This window comes from Megalops cyprinoides, chromosome 13 (genome assembly GCF_013368585.1).
Source record: "Megalops cyprinoides isolate fMegCyp1 chromosome 13, fMegCyp1.pri, whole genome shotgun sequence".
Taxonomy (NCBI): domain Eukaryota; kingdom Metazoa; phylum Chordata; class Actinopteri; order Elopiformes; family Megalopidae; genus Megalops; species Megalops cyprinoides.
The window spans coordinates 6,050,393-6,072,345 of NC_050595.1; the positions used below are offsets into that span (position 1 = coordinate 6,050,393).

General features: G+C 42.7%; 1 protein-coding gene across 2 annotated transcripts in view; it reads left to right on the forward strand.

Annotated features, from left to right (window-relative positions):
• cdh8 (cadherin 8) overlaps nt 1–21,953 on the forward strand; it is a 77,661-nt gene that overhangs the window by 22,630 nt on the left and 33,078 nt on the right. For both annotated transcript variants that reach the window (XM_036543512.1, XM_036543513.1), the window contains exon 3: nt 8,027–8,321. In XM_036543512.1, the coding sequence (XP_036399405.1) occupies nt 8,027–8,321 (295 nt within the window). The remainder of the gene's footprint in view (nt 1–8,026; nt 8,322–21,953) is intronic.

The following is a 21,953-nucleotide window of genomic DNA, read 5'->3' on the forward strand; positions in this document are numbered from 1 at the left end:
CCTTCTCGCTGGTCCTGCCATGAAAACCCTCGTTTGGAAAATCACGGGCCGGGGAAATCTGTTGACTCCCCAGCTGATGCGGTTGCAGCGTGCCGTGAAATCTCTCTTTGCCTTAGCGACGGGCAATTTCACGAAAAAAAAAAAAGGTGACCGAAACGCCAGCCACAGAAAAGTCAGAGTCGACTTTCTCCCCTCTTATGAAGATGCATGGCTGGTATTCTCTTGCTAGTTTGCTGAGAAAAAAGGAATCCTAATTCCTCAGCTTGTCTTCACATTTACAATACCCCCAAGGCCTAACCTGTTTTCTTTTTAACAGACTGAGATTTTATTCAGATCTGATAGGGAAAAGGACTATACAGATTACTCTGCTCCTGTGACTCTCTTCCCGAGTGTTCCCTCAGCATACATAATACATTTGAGGAGGCATTTTGTGTTTCATTTCCAAACAGCGAATCGTTGTCCTAAATATAAAGAACACAAATCACCACAAGTCACAAGGTCATGTGCATTTCAGGCTTGCATGCACGTTAGTTTGTGATTGTGTTTTTTTGGTTTTTGTAGATATTTTACTCCAAGTGCATGGAACATGCAGTATGTTTTGGTCGACGATTTGCCTTTTCCTAGCCGTGACTCATTTCTAAAGTAACTAAATGAACGCAGAGTAAATAGCGTACATCCATAGCCAGGAAGCAAACAGAGCCCTCAAGGAGACCAGAATCACAGTATAATTCTCAGTGTGTGCAATTCTCAAGGCCCGGATTCTGTAACCACAATGTGCTTTGTTGTTACATTTGAGGGCATTTAAGCAAGCACCGTCTCCTTTTTTTAATTTATTACATAACAAAATTAATTAATTTCAGCAAGTGCTGAGCACATTCTGTTGTGTGTCAAATGAAAAAAGGAAACATCAACTAAATTGTGGTACTCAAAGTTACGGTCAAGGTGCAGATGGGGTATATTAAATAGAATATAGCTCAGTGGCAATAGACACTGCTTCATCAGATCACTATAGTTCACTGTTTTCTGGTATTTTTCATTTAGTATTGCAACCTTGTTCATGTACCACTCACTACTTTAAAAAAGTCCCCCAGTAAGGACATCTACAGTGCATATAATGTGGTCTTTATGAAAACTGTGTCTCTTCCTCATATAATGGAACTCTATGTGCCAGATTTCTGTGTTGTTGTGGGTGAGATCACAGTCAAATGGATTTTACTTACTTTAGTTGATCCAGGGTGATTTACAGGTTTGTGGCTACATCAATTACATTCACAAACACTATGATCGATCAGGCAGGGCTACGCGGGTGACAATGCCATAACAAATGGCAAAAAGTCGAAAGACTAAAGACTCAAGAGTCTCTGCGATTTCTATCAGCGGGTAGACAAGGGGTTCAGCATAACAGCAGTTCTAGCAGGGACCAATGAAGACATAAAAAAGCATTCCATTATAATAATTGAGTCCTTTGTTGTGCTTTTTTTAATGTTCTCTTTTTTGCTTTGTATGAGAGTGACTTGTATAATGTACACCTCCGATTCAGGCGCCGCCCGCGGCCGTGGGAGTTTGACAGCTTAAAAACGGCACTCTCTGTGATTCCGCATCGGAGGAGACGCCGGCGTCGGAGGCACGGCTACATTACGGACCTTTGACTTTCCTCCTGGCGCTGAGTGCAGCACGAGAGCGGAGCTGCCAGCAGCGGCACAAAAACACGGCTTAATTATTTCTAACCCCGGCGTTGCCTGGCTTTCGCCGGCTGTCGGAGCGGACGCAAGATGGAGCATTTATTTGCATGCCTAATGACACGGGGAAAAAAAAAAATGGAGAATCTTCAGGGGAGCGAAATAAATGCAGACGTTAAACATGCACATGACCGGATGCAGCCGTCCTTTGCTTGTGCTGTTTGTCGTGCCTGTAGACGGATCACTCTCTAATACCCTTGGATTAAATCCCAACACAGTGGAAGACTGTAAGATTGTCTACATTCAGAGATATGTGCTGTTATGCCAAGGCAGTGCACATTTGTAGATGGTGGATGGATTTGCTATGAAGTTCTCCTCGGTGGAGTGCTTTGTTCATTGAGTGGCATTTGCTTGTGGTTAGCATGACAGCTAACAGTGATATACCACATGTATTCAAAATAAGTTTGCAGTAAATTGCTCTGATATCAGCCATTGTGAAGTGTGAACATTCTGAAGTGTGAAATGCCCAAGTCTGCACTAACAGCCAATTTCCATATTAGCAAAATGTCTGCGTTTGTATAACTGATGCCAAGTCATTTTAAATTGTGATCACGTTTCTCATAATACCTTCAGTCACACCTGCTCTACCCCTTACAATGGTAGCGCAGGTGTGACTGAAGGTATTATGTGTGTGTATATAATGCTTATACAATTGCATGTGGACTGGCCTCAGATTGACTCATAAATATAAAATTTTGCTGTAATAGGAAAGTTGACGTTATATGGTAGGAACAGTTCCCTGTGTACTGATAAAGGGGACTGCATCTGCTGTTGAGCTGCACAGCAAACACCTTGACCACCTCAACATAAGAGTGTAGCAGCCTACAATATACACAGCTTACATTGCACATGTTATCCATTTATTTATTACTTTTTTTACAGGAGCAATGCAGGCTATGTGCCTCATGCAGGATACTAGCTGGGATTTGAAGACAGACGTCTAGTTTTATGTTATCAGGTTCCATTACACGAATGCTCCACATCTAAACCAGTAGTACTTCAATGTGCAGTTTGTTCTTCTGACTTTTGTCACTCTATTCTGCTGCCATCTTACAGGAGAGAAGGAATCTCATTTTCCTTTGCTGTTCAGTCGTTCAGTTGTTCAAAAAAAAAAGAAAACCAAAATATGAATCATAAATCGAGGCCGTGCCATCTGGTCTAAGATAACGCTCCATCATAACAGAATCCAGCATCAAATTAGAGGTAATACAGGTTCCATCTGCGCTCCATGAAAAACAATCTCATTTGGATTTGATTAGGTCTGCTGTGTGAATAGTATTCTGTTCTTTAATTATGGTAGTTCTGTGACCCCCACTGCATGTTAAATATACATTACATAAAGAATTTGATAGGGTAGGGTAATCATTATACCGGTGAGGTTAAAATGTATCCCTCTCCTTTTCAGATTTGGACAAAGCATATTATTTTCCTTGTGTTTATCTCAGCAGTTCTCGTAAAAGAGGATTTTTTAGCTTTAACTTACAGCCCTCTCTTTGGTGCTTTGGAAGAGAGGAATTGATCATATGGAGAGCCTATTAACTGGGATTAGAAATATGTAAGAGATTGTGACATAAGTGTGTCACGATTTGGTATATTTGAGTCTCTATGGGCTTTTTTTTCTAAAAAAAAAAAAAAACAGATGGACGCATATGCACACACACATGCACATCTGTGACTTTAAAGAGGAAGGCTAGTAAATTCGGGCCAGGCAGGTCTGTGTCTCACATGCCTTGTCAAGTCTGATGCCGTCATCATGCGTTTGCTAAAGGCAGCCAGATCCGCTGTGATCCCGAGGATCCTAGCACAGACGGAGAATGTTTGACTCAATAGCAGGGACTCATCGGTGAAAGTCTTCCCTCCTTTTTTTTTTCCTCCTTTCTGCAGATTGCTGATGCATTTATAATGAAGAGATAAAATGCAGGGACATGAAACCTAAACCATACATCGGCCGGTGAAATTGTGTTCTCAGTGGATGATCTGGAAGGAACATTCTGCTTCCAAGAATAGCAGAGAATATCGCGTGTCATGCAAAGCGCCATCTGCCCTGCGCGTTCAAACTATTATTGCATAATGTAGAATAACACAAGGTGTTGTATTAGCTATTACGAGGCGTTATATTACCTAGTGAAATACTTATCTGGAAATGGATTTGTTGCAAGCCACAGTTGACAAAAAAGAGCACTTTCAAGACGGGTTGTTTTTGTGTTTGATTAAATTACCAGCAATGTTTGCAAGTTAAGCAGTTACATCAACACAGTGCAGAGACGCAGCTCGTCCGGCCCAGTGACCACCTCTGTCGGTTGACAACACCAACAGAGTGAAATGTTTAAAAGTTCCTAAAAAAATAACATGTAGGTTCGGATTTCATAAAAAAAGACACTATGCTCAGTTTGCCCCTCACGTCTACAAAGTGCAAATGCATGGACAGATGGCATGTCTTATAATGTGTGCTTATAATGTCTAATATGGGCGTATTATCTTTTTTGTGTCACGGCGATCTGAAGGACACGAGGCTGTGAAAGGCGTGTTGAGTGTCTGCCTTAATGCTTCCGTTATCGTTACATTTATGTTACTCTGCGACACTGTCGGTGAGTGAACTGGCAATTGGTTTTAATCCCCACCTCCCAAGGGCTGGCGCTCTGAAGGACACCTCCCCGGGCATCCTCCTTTGTTTAATTTCCCGTTTAATCTCGCACTCATCTTTCTCATCAGTGCCTGGCATACAGTAGCCTTCATCTCTCCCTCCCTCAGCCTGCCCTCTCTGTCTCTTCTCCTGCCCTGACACAGATGCCGGAAGGACACGCTGGAGTCTGCAGTAGGTGGTCACGTGGTCTTAGATATGGGTTTAAAAACAACGACAAACTGAAACTGCTTTTTTTCCCCTTTAATATTTCTTTACTGCTTTGCATGGACATCTCACATGGACAAATCCTTCTCAAGGGAGTCAAGGGACACCAAAGTGCGAAAGTGGACAGGCGCTCTTTTGGCTGAGGCAAAGGACATTGTTCTCTCTCTCTCTTTCTCTCTCTCTCTCCCTCTCTCTCTCTCTCTCTCTCTCTGACACTTTGCCCTGACAAAGAGCAAAAACATTCTTCTGCCGCACAGGGCTTAGTTCGGATCCACAGTGCTCGCCTTCCGGCTGAGAGAGTGATCGGCTCTCATTAAGAAAACACTGATTGTTCCTGTGGCTGTCGAGACAGCTAGTCTTGAGCAGAGACTGACATATTGTTCCACAGAGGAAGGTCTGCCGTGCGATGAAGGTGCACAGGGATGTTAAGAGCCCCCACTTTTCCTTTCCTTTCCTTTCACAAGGCGAACACTAATCTTGGGCAATACGGCCTGAGAATTTCGCAACTATTATCAGGCAACTTTGAAATGTGATACCATTGGCTGGAAAAAAAGGGAGTCATGCTGTGGTGAAAAGAGAAATTTGGGGTGTAAGAAATGTGCAGGCCCTGGAATTGTGTACGGGAGAGTGAAAGCCCATCTCTGGATCCATTCTAAAGTTCAAGCACAAACATGGATGTGCTCAGTTTCAACTTACCAGTTTGGGTCTTCAAACGTTTGTTTTGATTATTATATTATCATTGTTTTAATAGACTTTTTTTTTTAGAAGAGGGACAACCTTGGATAGATTAAACTGGTGGTTGTTTTGCTAGATATAAAAGGACTGGAAATGCTGAATGTATGTTTAGAGTCCAACATACACCATGCAGTGCTCTGTCCTTGCATCCTGAAGCGTTAAAAGACTTTCCACGGTTTTTATAATTGACATAAATTCAACTGAACAAATCAATTCTCTATGTTAGGACTTGTGGAAAATGTTTGTCTCATTGATAGTGTGAAATAAATTCTTTCAATTGCTTTGCCATACCCCAGACTACACGAGTCAGCTGAAAAGAGTATTTGTACATATTTTTCATGGTACACTTCTGTCTTGTTTGTATTCTGACATTCACTGCTGCCTTTCTGAAGTTCTGAAATGCAGGCCATTATTCAGTATTTTCTACCATAGTATTGGGAGAACATAAAACATCCATGCACATTCCTTCCTCATAACCCCGGATAACCTGTGGGGTTTGTCACCCTAGCAACCGCAGGGACAGCAGGTAACCAGGAAGGTCCTAACCACCCCAGTCCTCCCCCTGTTCTTCCTATTCTTTGCCTGACACCACTACTTCTTACAGTGATGTATATGCCTGTGTTTTTTTTTTAGCAACAAGCAATATGCAACTACTACGCTGTATAAATGATAAAGGCAATTAATTTTTCAACTAATTATGTCCATTGTGATGGCTATTCTGTGACTGTCTGCTTTAAAAAAAATGATGGATCATTTCTGCCAGGTTGTAAATGAAATGTTCAAGTGATACACAAAAAAAAAAATACAAGAAATGTAAGAATCAGTCTGGCATTACGTCACAGTGATGAGAAACACTCACACTCACATGCTCGTGTACACACACACACACCCGTATGCTGAAACCGACATCATCAATTTGGGCTCATTTAAGGGGTTTCACGGAATGTAGATGTTGTGAAATAGTGATATTAATGAGGTACATCTTTCATGTGAAATGATGGCACAATTAGGAAAACAAAAGTGCAAGGTGCGACAATTTAACGAGACTGTGCTTTGTCAGTGTCTGGGAACAGCACCTTGGAGACAGCATATGCATAAACCTCAGCATCTATGGCGGGCAGCAGCCCTAATGTTTCCAAGAGTCTGAGCTTGCTGATAGAGGCTTATACCCACCTTGCCTTGGATTCCCAAAGCAAGATTCCACGAGTTTCTTTGATTGCAATGCAGAGCACAAAAGTGCTGAAAAGAATTGACTCTTTTGAGGGCAATAAAAATAAATATTAAATAAGTCATTTCTCCCTACTTCCCTTGACCCTTTCCTGAGGGATGGAGTGGCTAATTTTAAAGTACTTAAATCTGTTTTATGAGAACTTAAAACACAGCATTTATGTATGTGACTTCTAAGGGCCATTGACTTGAGGTTGTCTGTGCTTGGAATGGCCGACTAAACACCTTCCCTGGGGGTCCACACAAGCTCCAATTAGAGAAATGCAACATGCATGACAACTCCAATGACACACTGCTGACAACTGGTAACTGAGTCAGTGATAACTCTTTGAGTGGCCCGAGGTGCCCTTTCAGAGTGGTTTGCTGCCAGTTTCTCTGTTTACAAAATAGATGGATAACATGGATAAATAAGGCCGCTTCCCAGTGTCCTGATTTTTTTTTCTTTTTTTTTTTTTCCCAATGCGCTACTCTGGCTTGACAAGAGCTCCTTCCGAAAACCTTCGGCAGAGGGTAACTGATGTAAAAGTATGACAGTGTGAGAGGCAATGACAGGTGACAGTCAACGGCAGTCCCTTTCACTTCTCTCGGCACATTCGTCGTGCTTGTCAGTGGGGTAATGACTTCTGGCGGGGAGACGTGCCGAAATAACAAGTTGTGTCAGTTGAAAGACATCATCTCGACGTTTTTCTCGATTTATTTTTTTTTAGGGGGGTTGTTTTGACGTTGTTATTTCTGTCGGCCTTTCTCTTGGGAGATGCATCCGTGCTGCGATTTGGCACGAGCCGCTTAAAACCCAACCCCACCCTTCCCCCCATTTTTGCTGTCCCTCCTTGGAAAGCCGGTCAAAAGACGGTAGCACGCCGATGCATTGGGGACCCATGATTCGGGAATTTGGTAGACTTGACCCACTTTAGCATGGCAGTCATCCATTTTGCAAGCTTTGTTGTCTGTGCGTCTGTTGGCCCCGGCTGTGGGTCTTTTTGACACCATCAAATTGGCTTGTCTCAAGTCCAGAGCCCACACCAGTATTGTGACCTCTTTAAAGAGCAAGAGCCATGTCTGAATAACTGCGGCTGAGCCATCAATGGCAAGAGTACACAGTCACAGAGCGGAGATTCACCTCGGTTCCCGCCCTCCGATGGATTAAGGCCGAAATAACAGAGGAGCGAGACATGAAATCAAAGCGCTGTCTGGGGCCTCTGCTCTTTCTCGCCGTCCTTTGCTTTTGTCTCCGAGCTCCAGCAATTTAGTCGTCGCAGTAAAAGCCTGGCTTTTATTTGTGTGACTTGCACCAAATTGAACCCTCCGCTCCGCGTTGTGTACTGAGGCCCCTTTTTCACTGCGGTGCCATTAGGTTGTGCCCAGCGTGGTCAGCCACCTTGTCCTGACAGCATCCGGTCACAGTCAGATGACAGCCTGTTGACTTTTTCCCTCTGTGTGTTTTGTGTGTGTGTGTGTTTTTTTGTTTTTTTTTTAGCTCCACACAGATTTGGACGTGGGCAACAAAAACGTCAAGTACGTGCTGGCGGGCGAGGGCGCGGGGACGATCTTTGCCATCAACGAGAGGACGGGGGACATTCACGCCATGAAGAGGCTGGACCGCGAGGAGAAGGCCGAATACACCCTCACAGCGCAGGTCATCAATCGGGACACCAACGAGCCCCTGGAGCCCCCCTCGGAGTTCACCATCAAGGTCCAGGACATCAACGACAACGCGCCCGAGTTCACCAACGGACCCTACCACGCCACTGTCCCGGAGATGTCCCAAGTGGGTAAGGCAACCTCAGCTGCTCTTCCCTCCCTGTTTGACCACACGCAGAGGTCCTTATCCAGGGTGAATTACGGACAGTACATACATGCATGTACAGTACATCCACACAAACCATACAGAAGGAAGAAAACTCTTGATCATTGATGTATAGCTCCCAGAATCTGTGATTTTATTTGAGTGAGTCTGTTTCACTTATAAAATCACTTATTTCTGGGTATGAATATCAGTGTGTGGGTATTTGTTTTGCTTTATTGCCATGTTCCACTTTTATCTTGAACTTGTGGTACTTGTGATGTATCTATAGTTTTGTAAAATCTTTATGAACAAGAATATTATGAATATCAGACCGCATATGAACTAGTGCCAACGTGTTACTCAGTGTCATATTTAAAATGTACACAACAATAGTGCTACAATAATCAACAAATCAACATTGACTACTGTCAATGTGCAAATCAGGGCTTGTAACTAGAGTCATGTAAACCAATCCATATGAAAACTGTTTTTTAACATATCTTATTGTGAAGAAGAAATATAGCTGTAATGTAAAGAAAGAATTCCTAAGGTATCTCTTCTGACAATGTTGGACCATAATATTGCCAGAATTGCATATGTTATTGTGGAGTGCTTTCTAGTAATAAGAAAGAGAAAAGCAATGCCCTGTTGAAAATATATCCCAACATCAGCCTTGCTTAAATCCCTCCATGCATATTTCTGGTGCAGCCAATGTCCCCACGTTGAGGCACGTTCAAAATTCTCTTTAAGTAATAGGTTTCACATTTTTATCAGCCGCGAATATCATGAAAACGACCTGCGGATAATTCTCATTACTCCGTCCGTTAATGCACTCACACAGTTTCTCAGCCCGTGCATGCGAATGAGTGGCGTATGACCGCTTGTTTGAAATGCAGCTCACACAACGGCAGGATCTGGTCCTTCATTTGCGCAGATACTTTTCAAAGGTTACGACCTTTTGGAGTTGCGTCAGCCGAGGAGCACCACTGTGGACATGTTATTGGGGGGGGGGGCAATACACACATAACTCAAATCACAGGGGAACGTAACCCTTTAAGAGAAGGGAGTACAGCTGTCAGTCACTCTAACAGGATGACTGCTGTAAAGCACATCACTGGTCACTGCCATATGGAGGGTTTTATTACACACTCCCTTACAGCAAACTGTGTTTACATGTGTGTGTGCTTGCATATTTTTGTATGTTTATGTGACTGTTCGTGTGAGTGTCTGTGTGCATGCTTGTATATCTGCGCCTATATATGTATATGTATGGGCATGTATGTGCATATGGATGTGCATATTTGTGCATGTATGTGTTTCTTTGAGCTTGTGTGTGTGTGTGTGTGTGTGTGTGTGTGTGTGTGTGTGTGTGTGTGTGTGTGTGTGTGTTTGTGTTTGTGTTTGTGTCTGTGCATGCACATTTGTATTCCTTCCATCATGAGATCAATCCCCTGCAAGCGAGAAGTCTGCACCGGCTATGAAATAATATTTAGAAACACTTTAGTCCATTATACAACAGAGGTTTGAAATCTTTATCCTCCAGTGGTTAGAAGGAAAAGCTTGGCTTTTTTTCCTGGCATTGTGAACTGAATTGAAATGCTCACAATACTTATCTGACGGTTTTGACAGCAAAGTGAAGGAAATCGCTGGCAGTGGGCTGAGATAGTGAGTGGTCGTGGAGGGCAGGCAGGGATTAGCCACTGGGAATACCATCTTGTCTATTCTCTTTCATGGAAGTCGGTCGGTTTTGTGATCGTTATTTTCTTTTGTCGCTGCCGATTAATTAAACATTAAGCGATGTTCTCTTGTTTGTTTGAGAGACATTCTAGGAGGCTTGTTTTGATCTTGTTAAGTATTTATGTGATGTGGGAGACAGCCATGGTAGAAATCAAGAGCTCTTTGAAATAATAAACCAAAACACAAACATGCTTTTTATGATGCTCAAATCACGGCGGTCTTTCATCGAAGTTTAAATCATATCGGAGTGAAGTGGGGACTAAAAATATGAGCAAAATGCATTTTCTCCTCAGAATTTTCAAGAAGGGGAAGTAATTCTAGTAATGACTGCCATAATGAAAGCAAAATATATTGTTATAAATGTGAGAGGAACTGAAAGTTGATTAGGTACTAAAATATCTGGAGTCCAACTGTTAAGAAGAATCAGCTTTTCTGATGCTTTGTAAAGAGAATTGTGAAAAAATGAAGGCAACATTAGAATAATATGCAGTCTAGCACAAATTATTATAAGTCTGGCAGCTAAAAGTCATACCATAGTGATGATGATGATGATGATGATGATGATGATGATGATGATGATGATGATGATAATGATGATGTTGATGATAACAATAATAATAATTGCTTGACAGTTTCTTTAATCTAGGGAGATAAGATAGCTTACATGGTTATACACTATTCATTAAAACTGCATATTGAAGAAATTCAGGTGAAGTACTTTAATGAAGTATGCACATGAAACAGATGAAAGATGTTTTCTACCATTTTTGCTTTTCATCCTTTCAATATAACTAAGCACACCGCACAGCATAACTCTCATTCGTCTATGGAATAAAAGCCTATTTTCTGGGACTCTTCTATCCACAGTTATCTACTGAGCTCCAGTGATGCCATTTTTTTGATCCCTTACTTCTCTTTGACTCATCAGGATTTATACAAGGTCAGGGCAGACGCTGTGATACCGATGAACGCCACCTACGCCTAATTATGGCGTACAGTGATGAGGAGCTCGGTGTTAAGCATGGAGCGTGTGCTCTGCCAGACTCTCGCTATCAGCAAACCTCCAGCCACCCCCCCACCACCCCCACCACCACACACACACACACACACACACACGCACACATACACACACACACACACGTACACACAGATCTCTGACTGCTGCTATTAGCCGACTCCAGGCAAGCGTCCAACTTCTATAGGATGTCCTGGGGTTAAAAGAGGAAAAGAGGATCACGTGATCCAGCGGGGTTTTGTGAGAATCCACTCCGAGGGCAGCTGTGAAGGTCAGATGCAAAGAATCAAACGCTGGAGATGCTGTCTGGAGTCTTAAGGGGCAAGGGGAGGGTGGATGTTCGTGTTTGTTTAGGGCAAGCTGGGCTCTTATCTGCTTAACTCTCCTCTGGCAGGACCAGGCGCTCCCCTGTGCTATGGGCCAGGCCTGCACTTCAAACGAAAAGGTCCAGGAAGGCATTAGCATTGGTGCATCGGAACGTTTGTTAGGCCCGGGGTTGTTTGTGTGCCCTTTCGTGGCCCGGAGGGCAAGTGCACACTCTCTCGTCTCTAACATCCTGCAGGTCCCCAGCTTCGTCCAGGGAAAGCGTTCAGTAAACTCGCGATCAAAGTTAACGCGGATGACACAGTGAAAACGTGTCTGATGTCAACCCAGATGAAAATGTTTGTGCTCTCTGGTTTATATCATTGGCTGTCTGATTACCTGTCCATCTGTCTGTCTGTGTGTCTGTCTGTCTCTGTCTACGTGTAAATGCTAGTCCCCAAAAGCACAAATGTGTGTTGAAATAAGCCACTTGGTTAGGTGGATTTTTTTCAGCGCTCTTTGGGGGTTGCTTTCCTTTTAACAACACAATAAGAGAATGGAATTTATATAATTGTTGGCCATCACATTAATGATACAACTGTTATATAGATCCTGTTATTGTTTCATGCTTTTTAAAATTTCTCACGTTGGCACCCCATTTGCCTTTGGAACTTCCTCCAGTCCTCCAGTCTTTCAATGGAATGACTTCTTTCTATGCCAAAAACAAAATGTACGCTGTAAATGTACGGGACCGACTTGATGCCTCTGTCTGGGGAAACATGAGAGTAAAGCATACCGTATATCATTGCTGATCACATTAGCCTCTATTCAGTCTCTGGATGAAGGAGCCAATATCCCGTTTTATCCACATTAAGCTTGTAAATATAGATTTCCATAATTAGTCTTGCAATGTGACTATGACCTCCAAACATTTAAATTATTGAATTTTTTCCTGTTTGTCATTTAAATCTTGACTCTGGGAAAGAAGTGTTAGCTATATATATTCATGAGATTATTCTGTACATTCATTTCACTGAAATTGATTTAAATTTGTTACTCGCAGTCTTAGGTTCAAGCACAAAGGGAATTATGGATCATTTGCATGGATTGGACAAATCCCATAGGATTACTGTCTCTGTTTTCTTGCTAATGGGGTCTTTGACTTTAAGGCCAAGACAAGCAAGAATTTCCCCTATCAGGTTTGCCGAACCATATGTTGGGAAGATAACTTCGGCCTTCCCAACGTCAACGAGGGGATTTGCGAAGTTGTTGAAATAAGTAAGTCTGCCTGAGATTATGATTTGTATAATTGGTACCGAGTTACCTATCAGGCCCCTCTACAACCCCCCCGTCCCCTGTCCCCCGCCCCCGCCCCCTACCCCCACTCAAAAGGGGTGTGAATGACAATAATTGCTACACAGAAGAATTGAAAATAAAAGTTGTTTGCCGCCTCCAACCCCAGTGTGAGGCCCCCGGGGCCCGCTTCATGTGCCTGCTTCATTACAGAGCCAGGTGATAAACCAGCGAAGAGACAGATGGCTTGTCGTTTTACCAGCCTCCCCTCTACAAGCCAGTATTCCCTTTGCAAGCCCCGCTCGTGAAAAAAAAAGAAACTGGAAGAGCCAGGAATGTGGCAGTATCTGTTAAATTGGAGCACTGATATAAAATCAAAATGACGCCCATAAACTCCAGGTAGTTAATTTGCATTTTGTGAGTTGCGTGAGCTTTGGTGACAACACCAAGGTGAGAAGGCCTGCTCCATTCACATAAATTGAAAATGTTCTTTTTTTAATACACGAGGAATATGCATACACATTTTTAATACACCCTTTTTTAATGAGAAGAAATGACAGATGTGTTGATCAGGGGTGAGAGATCCAAGTGTAGAATGGGTCACAGGATTCTCCCAAATTAATTGGGGGGGCGGGGGTGCGAGGTGTATATTTCATATTCATAAAATTGAATATTCCTGTAAGGAAAAAAAAAACAGGAAAAGGGTATCAGGTCACTATATTCAGTGTCTATGAGTTATAACAGATAATTTAATTAAGATAATTTAATATAATTTAATATTCATGTCATGTCAGACCATCATGCTTTGCACAAATTCCACAAATTTATGACATTTTATTTTTTGCAACTAAACTGGGACTTTATGTCAATAAATAATTTCCAAAGGGTAAGGACAAAATATTTTAGCTGTTCAGTGTGGCTACATCAAATTATAGAATGTTTCTTTGAGAGATGGGCTTTGAAAGTTGGCTGCGGTATGTGACAGTTTAGTCAGAACCTGACTGCTACCAGGATGGACTCCAAACATCAAGGGGCTCGGAAGGCACACCTCTTTTAACGTTTTTGCGTGGACGGGGGGAGTGCGGAGCCAAGTCTGTCTGCCATGCTGATGTCCCCAGCTGAAGCGTAGGGGTCATGGCTGCTAACTCCCTGTCCCAGCCAGAAAATTCAGCCCTCCAAACCTTAGATGTGACTGGGACCTGAGGGGGCAAGTGGTGCCTCCGGTAAAGCTGGGCCTCGCTTTAAATAACCGGCCTCTCCTGTATTTCTTTTTTTTATTTAATCTCACCTCATTTTCCCTCTGTGTGTGTATGTGTCAGCTCATTTCAGGGATAATTTAAGTCTGCAGTGACACCAAAGAGTCCAGCTGTCCAGTCGGTATCATTTGGTGGTTTTAACTCATGTCCTCATATACCCTCTGTACCTGTATATCACACCCATTCAGCAAACCTGTATGTATACCAAGCATTCAATGAACCTTTATACATCATGTGTGTATGGTATACCTAATGTGCTCTGAAAAAAAAAATGAAAAATGATTTTGAAAGAAATAGTCCAGGCATGGTCCCTGTGTATCGTTATTATTAGAAATACAATTAATGGTTGCGCTTGTTCCTGTAGGTGTACTATACTGAAATTAAGTTCTATTCATGGTGAGGAACAAATCATAGGGCGTCAATACTCAGGAGCACACTGCTGTGAGCTGAAAAAAAGTCTCCTACTGTAAAAAGCTCTTATGACAATGATGACACATGCATCTTCAGGGATTGAAATAAAACATTGATTTTATGTAATCTTTGTGCAGTCATGCCCTACAAGTGCTTTTGTGGAGAAAGCCGTGCCCATGCTGGATGACACTTGAGGTTGGAGTCTAATGCTATTCCTGTGGAGGAAAACAGCTCTATAGGACAGGATGCTTTGGCTGTCACTCAAAACATTTTTGGTTTGCTGTTAAAGCTGTTTTGACCCAGGATGGCAATAGAACCCACAGCTATCCGGGGGTCAGGGCAGGCCCACTAATAATGAGAATTTTTAACTGGTACAGTCAAGAGAAGAAGGTGTTGCATTCCACAACACCCCGGCTTATCAGCATTCGAAGAAGTAGGAAATGAAACAGGAAAATTTGGTGTGCATGTTGGGGACAATTGTTAGGCCTTAACATAATGCCAGACACAACACTTGGAGGAGGTGGTGGACAGGAGAGAAAAGGCAGGTGAAGAAGGGCTGTTTTTATTCTCCCTTTCTTCTCGCAGATATGACCAAAGCACGTAGATAGGCCAGTCCTGTTAATGGACCCCAGAGACAGTGATTGTTGGAATGCTGAGACTGATGTCTACTGACAGGACAATCAATGCAGAGGTGGGCGCAGAGATTATCTGCCTCTCACCAAAGAGAGAGGGCAATGTTAAATACACTGATACATGCATGATACAGGAACTGATTCTTTTTGACCCACAAGTTAGTGACACAAGCTTTTGACCCTCACGAGCTTCAGCGAGATGTTGTCTCACTCATGATTTATAACGATGACATAATGAGTACCAGTTGGCATGTTGGTAAACGTCAGAACAGTTCATATTGCGCTCCAGGCTGTTGCTGACATTTGCACAATTTATTTATTAATTTCTTCTGTTTTTACTGAATCTTAATTAACCTGTAAACCTGACAACTAGAACACGGGTAACTAAACGACACGAGACAACACGGGTAACTAAATGAACGGCAGATTGCTTTCTCCCGCTGTGTGACAAGACGTGATGGCTGCAATACGTACAGTCTATGAATAGGAAATGATACAATTACAGCATGTTCTTGCTCTTCACATGAAATGGTTTTATTTACATGTTATATTTACATTTCACCATTTAACGGACACTTGTCAAGTGTAACTTACAAAGAGCATCTAATAATGTGCTATGAAAGACTCAACACTACTGCCCACATTGGAACATTCGTCAGACTCAAACTGTGCTGAGATATCTAGTGTGAACATGCTTTGATAAAAAAATGCAGTGCAAGATTCCCTGCCATGCAACCACAGTTTTAACAATCAGAAAGAGATGGGGTGGTATGATAAAATTTTTAATGCAACACAAAGAGATCAGAGATGTGATTGAACTCATGATGGAAAGCCAATCGGTTATAACAGACATGATTTCCTGAGAGGGTGCATGAAGGTAAGGCTATCCCATTTTAGGCAATCAAATAAAGAACAGAATCAGCACCTAATGGGTGAGCCTGATTCAAATGGACATGCTTGTTAATCGTGCAAAACACTCGAGAACAGGCTGAGCATAATTATCAAACAAAAGTGCCTTCTCTGCCCTCTCTATTTAAAGCCCGCCAACCACCACCGGTCACAATATAACAGATGAAAAATCATGCCTTTATAAAAATTATAATAACATCAGGAACTGATGAAGAAGGGAGCACGTGGCTTAAACACTGTGAGGACGATTTAGCAGAGATCCACAGAACGGGACAGGGCAGTAGAGGACGGCCGGGCTTCCACAAGAGGTGCACCAGTTCGTATTTCAGCACAGCCAAAGCTTATTTTTACCTGATAGGATGTCTGGATGCTCTCTCATTGGCCTTCATCATGCAGGGAGAGTGTTGTATATATTTAATGTAGCGTCAGGTCTTTTTTTTTTTTTTTTTCAATTCATCTCCTTTTACATCTTTCCAGCACAAAAGAGAGATAGACAAGGATTGAGAAAGACAGACAGCTCTGTGTGTGTGTGTGTGTGTATGTGTGTGTGTGAGAGAGAGAGAGAGAGAATGTGTGTGTGTGTGTGTGTGTGTGTGTGTGTGTGTGTGTGTGTGTGTGTGCACGTGCATTCATAATGCGCATTTTCAGTTGTTTGCCTGCCTCTCGGTCGCGGTGTTTGCAGCGTGCTTGAGATTTGTGCACCCAACCTCCCCTTCCTGCTGCATTATTAATGGGAATAGTTACACACTATAGCTGTGTACTCCCCAAAGGCGCTCAAAATCTCCATCCCAAATTAAAAGCACTGATTGCTACTAGTGGCGAACGCCGTCTTATTTATTTTTAATGTCTTTTTCAAATTCTGTATTCTAACAAGAGGTTGGGTAAAGTAAACAGTAATTGGAAAGGGGGAAACTATTTTAAAATAAATCACTGAGTAAAATATGCATGCGCTCTTTGTGGAAAACACACACACAATAGGGCTCATTTTGTGACAATGAACTGAGTGAGCTTGCATCACTAAGAGATTCCCAGCTTTAAGAGAACATGTCCTAGAGGGTCTAAAAAGAAGATATGTTCACCGCATGAACCACTGGTGGATTGTGGATGTAGACACTTTGGAACATTCATCACAGAGGCAGAGACCTGTAGAGAGCATACTTTCACCTACAGTAAAGAAAAAGAAAGGATAAAAATCCATTAAGCAAGGTCATTTGAGAAAGAAGCACAGATATGTCGTCCAGATCTAAAGATAAATATCTTCTAACTGGCGCCCTCTGGCCCCAGTGTATATCTGTCTCATTAACTGAAACTTTTGTACAGTGCAGTTGCTGTGCAGGTACAACAGAGAAATGTTATCCCTGTGTTTCTGACAATATGTTTAGCGCATCGATCCATTATTACCGTGACAGCAACTGCAAGGCCGACAGTGTTTTTATGATAATAATTATGAGAAGGTGCTAATTATGTGACAGTGATTATTAGTAACATTAAGGGGTTGTGTGTGTGTTGCCATTATTATTTTTATGCTAAACCTGTTCCAGGAGTGTTCCAAGTGAGAGCCGCGTTCTTTTCTGTTCCCTGACAGCTGCTTTTCAGCGACTCAGTACTTCATAAATGTCGCGCTGCGCATGAAATATTGACTGCTGTGGCTTCAGCCCAGCAGTGCGATATATATTGGCCCTGTGTCTGGACTGCAACACACACACACACACATACACACTCACACAGCCCAGATTTCCCCACCAGCAGTCAGTGGAGAGAGCCAGAGTCTCCCGTCACTCAGGGGCCTTCGTGTAATTGGTTGAGTTTGACCTTTGACCTGCGGTTCGCGGACGGAGACGGCTCTTTGGGGACATCAAGTCTGCGCTGCCGCATGTCAAGAGTGTAAAGAGACGTGCAGGTGATAAGTCTAATCTTCCTCCTCCTCCTCTTCCTCCTCCTCTCTCCCTCTTTCTCAACACATCCGTGTATGTGTATTTGCGTGGGTGCTCATGCGTGTGTGTTCCCAGTGATGGATTGCTTGACAACAGGCGCTAGAAGGCCTCCATATGCCCAGCTGATACGTTTAGTCCCCATGTCACGTACAGTGTGTTTGCTTTTACCATTCAGGTTCCCTTGGGAAACATGTTAACCCTTTCCAGTCCAGGCTCTCTGTGTAGCAGGAGTGTTGCCCGGTACCCAGAGACTGCAGTTCCTTTTCTGCACCACCACTCAAACAGGGGACTTTGTGCTGTGGATTCATTCACTGATTGGACCAGCATATGTAGGAGTCTTGGCTTAGCTCTCTTGGGTTTATTTCCAAAAAAAAGGTAGATATTCATCACCTTTTTCACTTGCCAAATATCCTAATCCATGAGGATGAGCAAACCTTACATTTTATGCACATATATAATACATTTATACGGCTGTGTGTTTCCACCGAAAGCAATTCAACATTTGCACCATTCTCAGTGCGTATCAACAGTAATGCTTCAGCTGGGCTTTAAAACTGTGACCCTCTGGTTACACTGCTGAACTCTTCACCACTTGGCTACACTGTTGCTCTCATATTGCACATAAATTTCCATGCAGTCAAAAAAAAAAAAATTATGGCTTGGAAGCCAGCTTCACTGCTGTGTATACATTATTCATTTTTTCTCCTCATGAGCTGGTCATTTCATCCTCATAGCTACAAAATGCAGTAATCAAAGGGAAAAATTCATACCTGAGGTTGGGTCAAAGTTAAAGGAGAGAAGCATGATCACAGATGTGGAATAATTGTACAAATGCCGCCAGTTTAGAACTTTAAATTGCCGTTTAGTAATTATAAGACCGGGATAATTGTTTTGGGTACAAATATTGAGCCGTGAGGTGAAGGTGTACTTGTGCGAAGGGTGTGGGATATCAAGAATATCTACTTGATAATGATTAAGTAGTGAGTTAGTGAGTCCTTTTATGTGTGGCCTTGGCTTTTGTGGTACAATGTTTTCTCTGGTTGAGACATCTATTTCTTAGTTGAACTTGTCTTTGGACAAGACTTTGCATAGGTAGGTTTCCGTCACAGTAAAGCTGACATTAAAGCAGACATAATCTATATGTGCACTTTAATAACCCTGTTACTGCCGCTGTGCTCAGATGAAAATATACTTAAATGAGATGTCCACATGCAATATGACACACTCAATATATATGTTATAAGGATGTCCATTAGTGCGTAATATCCAACACTATTCATTTTTGACTGTCTTCTAGAACTGTTAGGGAAGCACTTAAGATCACCAAGTGCCTTCGCGTGGTCTGCAGTTGCTCAAGTGAACTACTGGAGCAACACGTTGCCAGGGAACTAATTAAAATGAATCAATGATACAACACTTTGAAATGGCGGCTTCTCGGGAAGCCATCAGGAGTGAATAAAAGACAAGTTTAATTGTTTCGCTTCGTGTTTCCCGTAAAAGGCTTGTCAAGCTCGCGGTCTCCCGCTTCTTCCTTATGTAAGGCTTTGTCGTGCGTCAAAGCAGGCCCCCCTCCGCCCACCCCCCCCTTCTTGTTCCTCATCCAAGCTTGGGCATCCTCTGTCTTATCAAAGACCATTAATTGCACCACAAAAGTGACACCGCAGACACTTTTGTGATGCTCCCTTGCACTCTGGGAGGCTGAAGTCCCCGCTCCATCACCAGCTCATGGAAGCAATTTACATGTCGACGCCGAGTGTGTCATGGGAATGCTTTTTTCACCCATCTCACGTGTGCTGTTTGACTTCTTTTTCACCATGTGCTGGCCACTGCAGTGTGTCTGTGGCGTCTTTGGGGGGGCTTGCTGCTCCCTCACTTTGAGATCCCTAACAAAGTGTGCCTAAGATGTGACATGCAGAAGGAGGCTTATTATTATTATTATTATTATTATTATTGTTACTGTTATTATTACTGCTATTATAAACAACTTTATTATTATCGAAGTCTGTTGAAAGCATTGCTTGACAATTATGTTTTCTGATAGACATTGTGAAACAAAAAACCTTTTTGATTCCCTCAGTTTTGCTCTTTTTTTTCCCCTTTTTGTTAACTGCCATGTCCACTTATGCATGCACACTGAATGCTGAATGTTTTCTGTTACTCAGCTGACAGCTGCTGAGAAGTTCCTTGTAATTACTGACATTCTGGTGTCCATTCTCACAACCGCTTTCAACACAAAACTATGCTGTCTGAACGTCTTGCGACAATGTTTCATATTTCCCTAAGATCCTTATTCAAAAGTAAATAAACTGATAAGAACACATCATAATGACTCTTGCTGTTTGGCGATCGATGCATTTAATCCCTATACATGTGCCCTGACACACAAACGCACACCTTTTTCTTTCTCTTCGATCGCTGGTTCCAGTCCGTTTATCTGAAGGCACGGTCCTGCTGGCAGAAATGATCACAGCAATTGAGGTCTCATTATGATCAATACATGAGCCCTGCTGGCACTGTAAGGCATACATGCTCATTGGACCGCGGGGCTAAAACTGACTGTGATCTGAAAACGAATGGACGGTGTGGACAAAGGGATTCTGCCAACCACACCTGGCCTAGATCAGAGGAAGATGGCTGACCAGCACGAGCTCACTCAAAATTGAGGAGATAATGTTTGCAGCACACAGATGTTTTCCTATGGGGCATTTCTCCCTCGTATTTTGGGAACATGAGGCAATATTTTTCGTGTCACATGCAAGCCAGATGTTACGCTATGATGGCATTTCTGTGCTTGCCTTCCCTTTCATGCTGAGTGAACTGGGACATCTCTTCATTAGTGTCTGGATATGCTATGAGCTCAGCCAACGTGTAACATCTTCCAAACTTTTTCCGCAACGTGAAGAGAATGTTAGGGGCCAGCCACTGCGTAGAATACTGTATACTGGACCTCAGATCTGTGCCTCTCCAACATTATTGCTGTGTGTATTTCACTGTACAGGTGTGGTAGAGGTGCATCTGCAGCCTTGCTCTTACAGGAGCCGCTTTACTCCTGCTTCCCCATGCCTTAGCTCCCTGTCTGCAGTAATAGAGAGCTCACACACTCTCTCCCTCTCTCTGTGTTTTTCCTCCTCTCAATCCGTCTTCCTCTTTCTCTCCCTCTGTCTGTCTCTCCCCACCTCTCTGTCTTTTTTCCTGCTCAGCCTCTTTGTCTCTCTCACAGGCAATTTCTTTCTTTCTCGATTGGTCTTCTTCCCCCCCTCCCTCTCTCTCTCTCTCTCTCTCTCTCTCTCTCTCTCTGCCTTGTGCTGTTTAGAGATCCCATGATCCTTCTGTGTGGAGAAAGGCGTCAGCTGCACAGGGACATGACACAATGAAAGAAAAGTGTGGGGCTCTACCTGAAGCCTCCAAACGCCAGTGTACATCCACTGCTGTGGCATCCATGCTTACCCATGCCCACTCAAGTTCTCCGGAAAATTCTCTATCGATTTTTTTTACCTTGCAGCACGACTGTACTCAGTAAATAAAATTGTTCTTTCTTTGCAATTAGATGAATTGAGCACCATGTTGTTTCAATTTCTCTGGTAACGTCTGAAGAAACAAAGGATGTGCAGGAGACTGCTCATGAGAACACAGGGTTTTCATTCACGACAGACAGACTAGATCATTTGTTTGAAGTGCATCGCCATAAAGATTCATACAGAGAGTTTCATTTTTTATCTTTTGATCTTTCACTGTGACCCACACATTCTTACTTCCCTATTGTTTTCGACAATAGTGCTAGCTTTAATCCTTGGATTCAATATTAACTGCCAAACTGACTTAAGGAAAACTGCTATTCAATCCAAAAACAAACAAGCAAAGATAAAAAATCTCTGATTAATCCAACACTGCATGACAAAAGAGCGACCTCTGTCATGAGTCCACACGAGAAGCCATCTGTAAAGAAGTCACTTTATTGGAAAATGGCAGCAGGTGGCGATGACGTGTTTTTTTTTTTAACTGGCTGACATTTTATTGTATGTTGGCCTGGCCCCTTTGATTGAATCCAGGTAGTTTTCAAGTGTTGTTTTCTCCAGATTAAAATCTGTTTGTTAATGAAACAGATGCACATCGGCAGCGGTCTTTTAT